The sequence below is a fragment of the Pseudophryne corroboree genome, chromosome 4 (genome assembly GCF_028390025.1).
Source record: "Pseudophryne corroboree isolate aPseCor3 chromosome 4, aPseCor3.hap2, whole genome shotgun sequence".
Taxonomy (NCBI): domain Eukaryota; kingdom Metazoa; phylum Chordata; class Amphibia; order Anura; family Myobatrachidae; genus Pseudophryne; species Pseudophryne corroboree.
The window spans coordinates 408575140-408588347 of NC_086447.1; the positions used below are offsets into that span (position 1 = coordinate 408575140).

The 13208-nt window shown below is 42.9% G+C and overlaps 1 protein-coding gene across 7 annotated transcripts in view; it reads left to right on the forward strand.

Annotated features, from left to right (window-relative positions):
* The window catches only part of COL19A1 (collagen type XIX alpha 1 chain), a 1277374-nt gene that overhangs the window by 852880 nt on the left and 411286 nt on the right, over positions 1-13208 (forward strand). For all 7 annotated transcript variants that reach the window (XM_063916766.1, XM_063916758.1, XM_063916759.1 and 4 more), the window contains one exon: positions 12279-12320. In XM_063916766.1, coding sequence (XP_063772836.1) covers positions 12279-12320 — 42 coding nt within the window. The remainder of the gene's footprint in view (positions 1-12278; positions 12321-13208) is intronic.

Here is a 13208-nt window from a genome sequence, read left to right on the forward strand (position 1 = left end):
AGCCCGGACAGAACTGGAGTTTAAAGTCGAACCTGGAAAAGAAAAGTGCCCATCTGGCCTGACGAGGGTTGAGACATTGTGCGCCCTTCAGGTATAAAAGGTTCTTGTGGTCTGTAAGTATGGTGATTAAATGAGAAGCTCCCTCCAACAGATACCTCCACTCTTCTAGAGCGAGCTTGATGGCTAGCAACTCCTGGTCGCCAATGGCATAGTTGCGCTCAGCTGGGGAGAACTTCCGGGAGAAGAAACTGCAAGGATGTAAATGGCCATCTTTAGCCCTCTGAGATAACACCGCTCCTACTCCAACGGAGGAGGCATCCACCTCTAGGATGAAAGGAGAGTCGATGTCAGGCTGTTTCAGGACAGGCGCAGAGATGAACCTCTGTTTTAAAAGATGAAAAGCTTGCATGGCTTCTTCAGACCACTTGGACGGGTTAGCACCCTTCTTGGTGAAAGCAGTAATAGGCGCCACAATGGTGGAAAAGTCTCGTATAAACTTTCGGTAATAATTGGCGAACCCTAAGAACCTCTGGACCCCTTTGAGGGTTAAGGGTACCGGCCAATTCTGAATTGCTTGTAGTTTCTCAGGATCCATCTCTAGTCCGGAACCGGACACAATGTACCCTAGAAACGGAATGGACTTGACTTCAAAGACGCATTTTTCTAATTTGCAATAGAGATGATTGACACGGAGACGGGACAGAACCTCTTTAACCCAAAAACGATGTTCCTCTAAATCGTTGACAAAAATGAGGATATCGTCTAGATAGACCACGACATGACGGTATAGAATGTCTCTGAAAATCTCATTGACAAAATGCTGGAAGACAGCTGGAGCATTGCTCAATCCGAAGGGCATGACGAGGTACTCATAATGTCCGTCACGGGTGTTAAAGGCGGTCTTCCACTCGTCACCCTCACGGATCCGGATGAGATTGTATGCACCTCGCAAGTCCAGCTTTGTAAAGATGGTAGCTCCGCTAACTCTGTCAAAGAGCTCAGTAATCAGGGGTAAAGGATAACGGTTCTTGATGGTAATGTCGTTCAAACCTCTGTAGTCGATGCACGGCCGCAGACCACCATCTTTCTTTTTTACAAAAAAGAAGCCTGCGCCGGCTGGGGAAGAAGAAGGTCGAATGAACCCCTTTGCTACGTTCTCTTTAATGTATTCCTCCATAGAATGCGTCTCAGGCAGAGACAACGGATAAGTTCGGCCTCGAGGTGGAACCTTCCCTGGAACGAGATCAATCGGGCAGTCCCATTCTCTATGAGGAGGAAGGATATCAGCAGAAGCTTTACTGAACACATCCGTGAAATCTTGATATGGAGGAGGTGGAACATCAGACGACCTGGGGGAGGAAGAACAGACAGGCAATACTTTAAACAAACATGTCTCAGCACAGGAGGAACCCCATGCCAGGATTTGCGTAGTCGTCCAATCAATTGTAGGATTGTGAAGACGGAGCCATGGAAGGCCCAGGACCACAGGATGTGTGGCTCTTGGAATCACTAAAAGTGAAATAAGTTCGGAATGAAGAACTCCCACTCTCAGACGAACTGGTAGAGTCCTTAGAGCAATAACAGTATCAAAAATTTTACTGCCATCCACGGCAGTTAAGGAAAAGGAGGAAGGAAGTCTCTCGGTGGGTAGGGACCACCGTTTAACATAGGCTTCAGTAATAAAGTTCCCAGCTGCTCCGGAATCAAGGAGAGCAATGACGTTCCGATAACGTTGAGCAACTTGAAGCGAGACTGGGAGATTACAATCATGAGGAGATGGAGAGGAGATCATTACTCCTAGCCGGCCCTCTCCTGGGCGAGCTAGGGTTTGGAGTTTTCCCGGACGTTCGGGACAGGCATTGATGGTGTGAGACGGAGCTGCACAGTAAAGACAAAGAGACTCAGAGAGACGTCTTCGGCGCTCAGCAGGAGTTAAACGGGAACGGCCAATTTGCATGGGCTCATCTTTAGATGGTGACAGTTGACGAGGAGGAGGAGCAGAAGATTTTGGAGCAGATGATCTTCCACGCTCAGTTGCTCTCTCTCTGAAACGTAAATCAACTTTCGTGCAGAGTGAGATTAGCTCATCTAACTTAGAAGGTAAGTCTCTGGTAGCTAATTCATCTTTAATAAGCTCAGATAAGCCATGCCAGAATGCAGCATACAGGGCCTCGTCGTTCCATGCCAGTTCGGATGCCAGGATCTGGAACTGTATTAGATATTGTCCTACAGTACGTGACCCCTGGCGTAAACGGAGAATCTCGGATGAAGCTGAGGTTACCCGGCCTGGCTCGTCGAAGATGCGCCTGAATGTTGACACGAATGCAGTGTAAGAAGATAGCAGGGTGTCGGACCTCTCCCATAACGGTGATGCCCAGTCAAGGGCGGAGCCACTGAGAAGAGAGATGATGTAGGCAATTTTTGTACGGTCACTGGGAAAATTGCCAGGTTGTAGCTCAAACTGAATCTCACATTGGTTGAGAAATCCCCTGCAGAATCTTGGAGATCCGTCAAATTTTGCTGGCGTTGGAAGATGAAGACGTGGAGCAGAAATGGGTAAGGTGGGTGGGGTTATAGCTGGAGTCACTGTGGTTGACGCACCAGACGCGCCTGATCCACGGAGAGTTGTCTGAATCCCATCCAGCCGAGTAGAGAGATCCTGGAGACAGCGGATGATGTGGCCCTGTGCAGCCTCCTGATGTTCTAGTCGGGCTGCCAGTTCTTGCATCGGCCTGGCCGCTTGATCCTGGTCTCCGGCTGGATTCATTAGGTCAGTGCTTACTGTCACAACTGAGGGCCTGAGCTGACGGGAGGCAGCCTCAGTTGTAGGGGCTGAGATGTACCGGAACCTGGGAGGTTGTATCAGACCCCTGGACATGTAAGTAACATGAATAATAACTGCCCGAAGGCGTGACCACGACAACTTAGATAAAAGTCAATGATGTTTATTATGACAACTCCGCAACATAGCAGCAGTAAAAGAAAACGTAAAAGTCAGCAAATAATAAATACAGTTCCTGGGTACTACAGGATGGCAGGAGCCACAGGGCACTGGTAGTGTGAGATAGTTCTTATGATCTTCTAGATGGAAAGTCCTTACCAGGCCCGACTGTAGCAATGGAGATAACCCAGGATTGTGCCAGCTGGTGTTCCAGGAAAAGCTGGGTTGCTGAAGGTAAAACAGCTGCTGTGGATACTGGCTGGAACCAGACTGTTGTTAGCACGGAGTGGATACTGGCTGGAACCAGTTAAATAATAAATGAACTTGGGAGCGATGAAATATGAACTGAAATGTAGAACTTGAGAGCGGAGAAATAATAATACCGGTGGAGAGTGGTAAAGTGTAGAAAGGACACCGGCCCCTTAAGAGAAGCTGCACTCTGCTGGAAGCTGAGCTGGAAGCAGGTAATGTTGTAGCTGGAAACAGATGAATCCACAATGGATTGGAGAGTCAGGCTACACCGCAGGTGGAATGCTGGTGCGGGTCTCTATGGTGGAAGTCTTGAGACAGGAGCTGGAACCTGGAAGACAATCACAGGAGAGAGACAAACAGGAACTAGGTTTGACAACCAAAGCACTGACGCCTTCCTTGCTCAGGCACAGTGTATTTATACCTGCAGCAAGGAAGGGATTGGCTAGGCAATTATGCAGATTATCAATACTGAGAACAGATTGGTGGAAATGATCAGCTGACAGAATCCAAGATGGCTGCGCCCATGCAGACACTTGGAGGGAAGTTTGGTTAGTAATCCATGTGGTAATGAAAACAGTAATGGCGGCGCCGGCCACCGGAGACAGGAGGCGCCAGGCTGACAGATGCACATCCAACCACGCGGACACAGCGGAGGCCGCGGCTGACGTAATCGCCACTCAGACACTCTGCATGCAGAAGTTCAGGGACGGCGGCGGAGGCCGCGGGAGACGCCATGCCAGGTGTTATATGGCGTTTACTGTGACAGCGTCCCAGAGTGACAGGAGAGGATACAGGAATGTACACATCAGGATAACAGATGGAATCCGGTCCTGGAGCGCTGAGCCAGCCTTAGGAGGCATCTGATGGGTAAGAAATGGCGTCCAGATACCCGGATCGTGACAATTCCTGACTGAGGAGGAAGTTGACATTGATGGAGTTGGTGGTGTGGCTTGCAGGAGCTTGGGTACAGGAGGAAGAAGGGATTTGGGTGTCAGTGGACTGCTTACGCTCTTACCCAAAGTTTCTGAACTTGACACTGACTTCTGATGAATGCGCAGCAGGTGACGTATAAGGGAGGATGTTCCTAGGTGGTTAACATCCTTACCCCTACTTATTACAGATTGACAGAGGCAACAGATGGCTTGACACCTGTTGTCTGGATTTGTGGAGAAATAATTCCACACCGAAGAGATGGCTTTTTTGGTAGTTTGCCCAGGCATCACAAAAAGGACAACAGGTGTCTCCCCCGGTGCCTGACATAAACAAACCACATCACCATCAGAATCCTCATCGTCAACTTTCTCCTCAGCGCCAGCAACACCCATATCCTCATCCTGGTGTACTTCAGCAGTGACATCTTCAATTTGAATATCAGGAACTGGACTGTGGGTGCTCCTTCCAGCACTTGCAGGGGGTGTGCAAATGGTGGAAGGAAAAAGTAATGTATAAACAAAGGCTCTATGCGCAATGCACTGCTGCCAGCTTACATGAACTCTTATCAGGTATCCTTCACCTCTCACCAACCTGACATAATATAAGAAAATAAATTAGAGTAAATGACTTAGCCGGCGCTGTCAGAATGTAGTTCTCGTCCTGATATAACCGTCAAACTTCCATTTGCATGACATTCAGTTTCACCATAGGGAAAATGAAACAAAATGGCAATAGTGAAGTTTGTTTAATGCAATAATGAACAATACAAAAACAGATAATTAAAATCAAGTGTATGAATTCTGTCAATAATTCCACCATTAGCTTCTGGTAACTCAAGAAATGCAGGCTAATTACTGGAAAACAATGGAACCGTGGTCAAACAGTTCCAAACTGATCATGAATAGGTGAAAGGAGCTGGAATAGATCCAACCAATCCCCACGCCGGTCACCGTCAATGAGCCTCACGCTCCCTGTAGTCCCAAGAAGCTCTCAATGCGTTTTCACTCTTAAACTGGAGTCTTTTTCAAGGTATCCTGGTGTATATTGACTTCCTATCACATGTGAGTATTTAAATGATCATTGGCCAATCACAAGCTAAGGAGCACAGGTGGACCCTAAACATCAACTTCCTACTAAGTCCTGTGGTCTCTACTGTGCGCCTCCCTATTGGCTGTGTCCATAAACAAAAACACTCATCTCCATAGTAACTAATTCCTATTACACCCGCGTCACGTCACGTCCGGTGACGTGTTTTCCGTGTTTCTATGGTAACCGGATGCGGGAAATACACGGGTTTCTAGTGACATAACTTGTGGGGGCATTTGGGTTTCAGTCTCCACGGCAACATCTCCTTCTCCGAGCGTCACTTCCTGTGATGCGCGTGTCGGTTTCCATGGTCACCCAGTGCAAACTCCGTCGCGTCATTTCCTTTGACGCGCATGACGGTTCCTATGGCAACCCGGCAAAAGCGTTAAGCACTGAACCACACAGATATGCCAGGATTGTTTTGTATACATGCAGTTCCAAACAGTGCTTGATTGTATATCACATTGAACATTAGAGTCCCGGTTTTTCAAAGTAGTGCAAACACCGCTTAAAAAGATAAATAGAAGTGATGTTAGAAATATGATCATGATTAGACATTCATTGCAAAATGATGGGATTATCTTTAAAAATCGGAGGTAAAATACAGCCAGTGATAAATACAGTACTATCAACTATAAAGTGCTGGAGGTTCTAAGTGCATGTAAAAAGATGCTACCACAGGGGGTTTAATCCCATAAAAGTACAGAAGATAGGGGGGAATGTCTAAAAGTCCTTCATAAAACCCTTTGATTTCAAAATCAGCATTTAGACCTCCCGGCATAAGAGTACCTAGATTAAAAATCATTTTCATTTCAGCCTGAGCTAATTGATTCGGTAAATCTTTCCTCTCCAGTGGCTTTTGATATGTTTCAGACCGCAAAACTGTCTGATGGCAGTGGGATTGCAACCATGTTGTACTCTGAAGTATTCTGAAAGTGCATGGGTTGTGAGGCCTTTTTTAATATTCCTTAGGTGCTCCCCCAACCGTACCTTTAGGGGTCTCGACCTCCTGCCCACATACCATAAACCACATGTGCATTCTATTCCATAAATGACATTAAAACTATTGCAGGTAATAAAATCAGTGATATTGAAATGTTTCTTGTTTACCTCAACACTGGTGATTTTATTTTTATCGGAGTTTACCCCCCTACACCCTAAACATAATCCGCACCTGAAGAAACCTTTAGATTTAATTGTTCCCATCGCCTTTTTAGGCGGAAGAGCGCTTTTTACTAAATTTGATTTAAGATTTGGTGCTCGTCTGAAGATACATTTTGGTTTATTGGGTAATATACTGCCTATTACAGGGTCCTTTTTGAGTATGCCCCAGTTTTTCTAGATAATGGTTTCAACAGTTTTTTATATTGTGAACTGAATGAGGTCACAAAGGCCCATTCTAAATTATCTCTTTTTTCTTTCTTAGCTGGTTTAAATAACTGTTCCCTATCTATGGACATAATCTTTTTCTTTGCAGTGTCCACTTTTTCTAAGTTATAACCTGAATTTATGAACCTATTCTGCATTTCCTCTGCCTGTGTGGCAAATGTCTCAATGCTAGTACAGTTGCGCTTGAGGCGTTTGAATTGACCCTCTGGTATTGAGCTTAACCAATCCGGATGGTGGCAGCTTGTTAATCCTATATAAGTGCCCGAATCCGTAGATTTTATAAAAAAAATTGTTTGGATTACACCATCTTCAATAAACACAGTGATGTCTAAAAAATCGATAGTGGTGGCGCTATATGAAAAAGTGAAATGTATATTTAAAATGTTGTCATTCAGCTAAGTAAAAAATTCCTTGAGGAGATCCTCTCCTCCCACCCATATAAAAAATAAAAAATAAAGGATGTGTTAAAAAATGTTTAATTTGAGTCAACACGTACTAGCAAAAGAAGACAGCTCCCTTTTGGAGAAAGGATTGAAGTACGCGCCCTCTCTCCCTTTAAATAAATTCCACACTTTCGTGGATTTACACAAGTTTGTAAGGAAACTTACTCTTAAAAAGTTTTTTATAACCAAAGAAGGAGGTTCAGTCACATCTGCACCTACTGTAGAAAATATCCAGTTTAAACCGAAGTCAATCTTCAACCCCACTTTTGCCCGAGGGAATTTTTTAGAGACTTTTTTAAAGATTGTTACGGATGAGATTCAAGAAGTAGATTGCAAGAAACTGAAGTTCAATCTGACGTTTAAGGAGCGTGGAGCATTGAAAAATGTAAAGTCTAATGAAGATCTGGTTATTAAACCAGCAGATAAGGGGGGGGGGGTTGTGATAATGACTAGAGGAAATTATGAAAAGGTGGTACTGTCACAGTTAGAAGATGGTTTCACTTACAGCAAACTTAGATCGGAACCCACTAATCGTATACAGAAAGATTTAATCAAAATGGTGGATGAATTTTGGACCAAAAGGATCTTAGAAGAAAGTGAGAAAAAATTAATCCTGATCGAAGAACCCACCATTCCAGTGCTGTATATGTTACCGAAGGTCCACAAGGATCCGGTTAATCCTCCAGGATGTCCCATTGTCTCCGGAGTAGGCTCAATTACATCCAATCTTTCTGAATTTATAGACTTCCATTTACAGCCTTTAGTGATAGAGAATAAAGCTCACCTGAAGGATACGAATAATTTTCTAGAAATCATAAAACCAATTGAGTGGCAAGAAGATTACCTCCTGGTAACAGCAGACGTCAAGTCTCTTTATACCATCATTAGGTACCAGGATGGTATTGAAGCCCTTTCTACTACTCTGAGGAGAAGTGTACTAAATACAGATTTGCAAGAGTTTTTATTGAAGAGTGTGAAGTTTATTTTAGAAAACAATTATTTTGTTTTTAACAGGAATTTTTATTTACAGAACGTTGGCACAGCCATGGGCACCAGGTTCGCTCCTAGTTATGCAAATATTTTTTATGGGGCAATGGGAAGAAAGCTACATTTGGAACAATTACCCCTTCGGAGCGAACCTGGTGTCCTGGAAGAGATACATAGACGATGTATTTTTTATATGGGTGGGAGGAGAGGATCTCCTCAAGGAATTTTTTACTTATCTGAATGACAACATTTTAAATATACATCTCACTTTTTCATATAGTGCCACCACTATCGAGTTTTTAGACATCACTGTGTTTATTTAAGATGGTGTAATCCAAACAAAAATTTTAATAAAACCTTCGGATTCGGGCACTTTTATATAGGATTAACAAGCTGCCACCATCCGGATTGGTTAAGCTCAATACCAGAGGGTCAATTCAAACGCCTCAAGCGCAACTGTACTAGCATTGAGACATTTGCCACACAGGCAGAGGAAATGCAGAATAGGTTCGTAAATTCAGGTTATAACTTAGAAAAAGTGGACACTGCAAAGAAAAAGATTATGTCCATAGATAGGGAACAGTTATTTAAACCAGCTAAGAAAGAAAAAAGAGATCATTTAGAATGGGCCTTTGTGACCTCATTCAGTTCACAATATAAAACTGTTGAAACCATTATCAAGAAAAACTGGGGCATACTCAAAAAGGACCCTGTAATAGGCAGTATATTACCCAATAAACCAAAATGTATCTTCAGACGAGCACCAAATCTAAAATCAAATTTAGTAAAAAGCGCTCTTCCGCCTAAAAAGGCGATGGGAACAATTAAATCTAAAGGTTTCTTCAGGTGCGGATTATGTTTAGGGTGTAGGGGGGTAAACTCCGATAAAAATAAAATCACCAGTGTTGAGGTAAACAAGAAACATTTCAATATCACTGATTTTATTACCTGCAATAGTTTTAATGTCATTTATGGAATAGAATGCACATGTGGTTTATGGTATGTGGGCAGGAGGTCGAGACCCCTAAAGGTACGGTTGGGGGAGCACCTAAGGAATATTAAAAAAGGCCTCACAACCCATGCACTTTCAGAATACTTCAGAGTACAACATGGTTGCAATCCCACTGCCATCAGACAGTTTTGCGGTCTGAAACATATCAAAAGCCACTGGAGAGGAAAGATTTACCGAATCAATTAGCTCAGGCTGAAATGAAAATGATTTTTAATCTAGGTACTCTTATGCCGGGAGGTCTAAATGCTGATTTTGAAATCAAAGGGTTTTATGAAGGACTTTTAGACATTCCCCCCTATCTTCTGTACTTTTATGGGATTAAACCCCCTGTGGTAGCATCTTTTTACATGCACTTAGAACCTCCAGCACTTTATAGTTGATAGTACTGTATTTATCAAACCCGTGTATTTCCTGCATCCGGTTACCATAGAAACACGGAAAACATGTCACCGGACGTGACGTGACGCGGGTGTAATAGGAATTAGTTACTATGGAGATGAGTGTTTTTGTTTATGGACACAGCCAATAGGGAGGCGCACAGTAGAGACCACAGGACTTAGTAGGAAGTTGATGTTTAGGGTCCACCTGTGCTCCTTAGCTTGTGATTGGCCAATGATCATTTAAATACTCACATGTGATAGGAAGTCAATATACACCAGGATACCTTGAAAAAGACTCCAGCTTAGGAGTGGAAACACGTTGGGAGCTTCTTGGGACTACAGGGAGCGTGAGGCTCATTGACGGTGACCGGCATGGGTATTGGTTGGATCTATTCCAGCTCCTTTCACCTATTCATGCTCAGTTTGGAACTGTTTGGCCACGGTTCCATTGTTTTCCGGTAATTAGCCTGCATTTCTTGAGTTACCAGAAGCTAATGGTGGAATTATTGACAGAATTCATACACTTGATTTTAATTCTCTGTTTCTGTATTGTTCATTATTGCATTAAACAAACTTCACTATTGCCACTTTGTTTCATTTTCCCTATGGTGAAACTGAATGTCATGCAAATGGAAGTTTGACGGTTATATCAGGGCGAGAACTACATTCTGACAGCGCCGGCTAAGTCATTTACTCTAATTTCTTATCTTATAAATGGTGGAAGGAGCCAACTCTTCCCGTCCAGTGTTGGGATGGTCAGGCATCACAACTGCCGACACACTTGGACTCTCCTTGGAGATTTGTGATACCATCTCAGAGCGCACAGTTCTTTTCTGTGCTCTTTCCAGCTTAACTCTTAATTTTTTTAGCGGGAGGATGAGGGCTTCCATCATCATGTAAAGCTGAACCACTAGCCATGAACATAGGCCAGGGCCTCAGCCGTTCCTTGCCACTCCATGTCGTAAATGGCATATTGGCAAATTTACATTTCTCCTCAGACGATTTACATTTTTTTTTTTGGTTCTTTTTAATGAACTTTGGCTATTTGGATTTTACATGCCCACTACTATCACATTGGGCATCGGTCTAGGCAGACGACATTGATGGCATTTCATCATCTATGTCATGGCTAGTGGCAGCATCTTCAGCACTAGGAGGAAGTGGTTCGGCGGTGTTTAGCCACCATTTAGGGGGCACGGTCCGGGCAATGCAGGGACCATTGGGGGGTGGGCCGTGGCGGCTGCGTGACATCGCACGCAGCCGCTGCGACCCAGGCAGCGACGAGTAGCTCCCTGCCAGCGCGCAGGAGCTGCACCGGCAGGGTGCTACTCCTGAAGTATAAAAGCATCGCCGCTGTGTGATGCTTTTGTACTTGTGCGATGGGGCAGGGACTGACATACGGGGTGGACTAGCCCTGTGCTGCGCCTCCCCCCCCCCACATGTCAGTGTGACTGATCGTAGATGTGCTCAATTTAGCACGTCTACGATCAGGTCTGAATTAGCCCCACTGAGTAGATAACTTTATTGGGGTGGTCTTCAGTATGCCGGCTGTCCGGGATCCCGGCGCTCAGTATACCGGTGCCGGAATCCCGACAGCCGGCATAGCAACACTTATTCTCCCTTGTGGGGGTCCACGACCCCCTTGAAGGGAGAATAAAATAGCGTGGTGCACATAGCGCGCCACCGTGCCCGCAGCATGGCGAGCGCAGCGTGGTGAGCGCAGCGTGGCGTGCGCAGCGTGGCGAGCGCAGTGAGCCCACAAGGGGCACATTTGCGCTCACCACACTGTCGGTATGCCGACGGTCGGGCTCCCGGCACCGGTATGCTGGTTGCCGGGAGCCCGACCGCCGGCATACCATAATACAACCCCTTTATTGTATTTGTTATAGTATTATTAATCTATATGCTTTTACTTAAAAATGATTGGCCTATCATTACTAAAATCACTATACCCAAATAAAGGATTATATTTAATGTGCTACCTGTTTAAAATATCTAAGAAAATATATCATGGAAGCAAAAAGTTAAACATTATAAAAATGAGTAGGAATCAGCACGTAACAAATGTACTTTCACATTAGAAATATATATATTTACAGAAACATGATTTCATGTAATAAAGTAGATGAAACCTGACAAATGAGTTTGTATTGTTATTTATTATTGTTTTAAAACATGTCTGGTTTTCTATTCCAAGCATTTAAATCAGGAGTCTCATTTGCATTTTAAAATAAGTACAGTAAGCAACTTTTGATAAATTGTTTTCCCAACATGTTGTCATTCGTACTGTTCAAAACAGAGGTGTATGAATGTGTCAGCAAAATAATGTACTTTACACGAAAAATAAAGTGGTTGTCTAAAAGCACAAATTACTTTTTGCAGATTTGATTTGCCACGTGCTGTTTACACAAAGCCCTTCACATTGTGTTTTAACTTATAGCACTGTTGATAAATTATACATAAGGCCAGTGATTCACATCCGTAAGTAAATTGTGGATTTAAAGCAACACAAGATAAGTAAATACAGCGGAGTTTACTGCTTGGAAGAATAATGATCTTATCAGCCTCATCCTTATTACGTTTACTGGTGTTTCACAACAAATGCATATTTATGATGAATTCTAATTTGTCCAATGCGAGAGCTTGATTAGTGTTTAATGTGTCATTTATTCTTGTTTTGTACAGTTAACCCATCCTCATTATAGAAATTACAGTGCTTATCATCCCTGCTCCAAATACATTAGTTTAATCTTTTTTTTTTTTTTTTGTAAATGTAGGCTTGCAGAGACTTCGTAAATGTTTTTTACAAGAATAATTCCAGTTGTGTTTTTTTTTTTTATTGTTTTGATTTGTAGGGAGACGCTGGTCCAAGAGGATTGCCGGGCCTGCCAGGATTGGTAATTATATAACAGCGCAAATTAGGTTTCAAATTGTACAGCATGTGAAGTAGGTGCCATAAAATCCATAAGGTTTAGTGCCTAGCCAGCAGAGCAGGATGGAACAAAGCTAATAAATACACGCAAATGACTTTCTGTAAAATCATTATTTTGAAACAAAATAGCCTAGTGTGGATGCTGTTCTGCATGGCTCATGATCATAAAAGCCAGCTAAAAAAACGATGTTGTTTCTTAAGAAGTGGACACGAGCAAATATACTATTATCAGAATTTGCAATATAAATATTGTTTGTATCGCCATCTTATACAACACATTCTGTCTCAGCTGGTAAATGCTGGCTTGTTCTTTTAATTGGAAGTTTCATTAATACAGTAATTATGTATTTTACTTAAATTAGCCTAATCATAGATTTATTTCATTCAAAGTATGTAAATATCACCAACATAATTTATGTCATTTACAGTAAGTAGTGGTTTGGTTTCTTTAGTCTAGTTGTTCAATTAATGTCATGCTTGTTGCTCTTTCACTAATCATAACACAGTGAGAATATTTATTTTGTAATATATAAAATAGCAATCCAACTGCTGTACTGTTACAATGCACTATATGGCCTAGGAAAACGTACCTTTGCCAAATATATTAAACAACAAAGGAAGCAATGCTGGTGCCAGTGAAAATGAAGAAAAGAAATGCACTATGGATACGTCCTTCTCCATTTTATTAGGAAATAAGAAAATGTTATGAGTTGCAAACATGGCATTTGCAACTATATGCAGCTGTCATTTACAGTAGCATTCACATGATAAGTATAAAAAATGGCATGGGACACAAGAACAATTATAGATTGAGAGGGCCAAAATATAATTTCATTTTGTCACATTTCCCTGT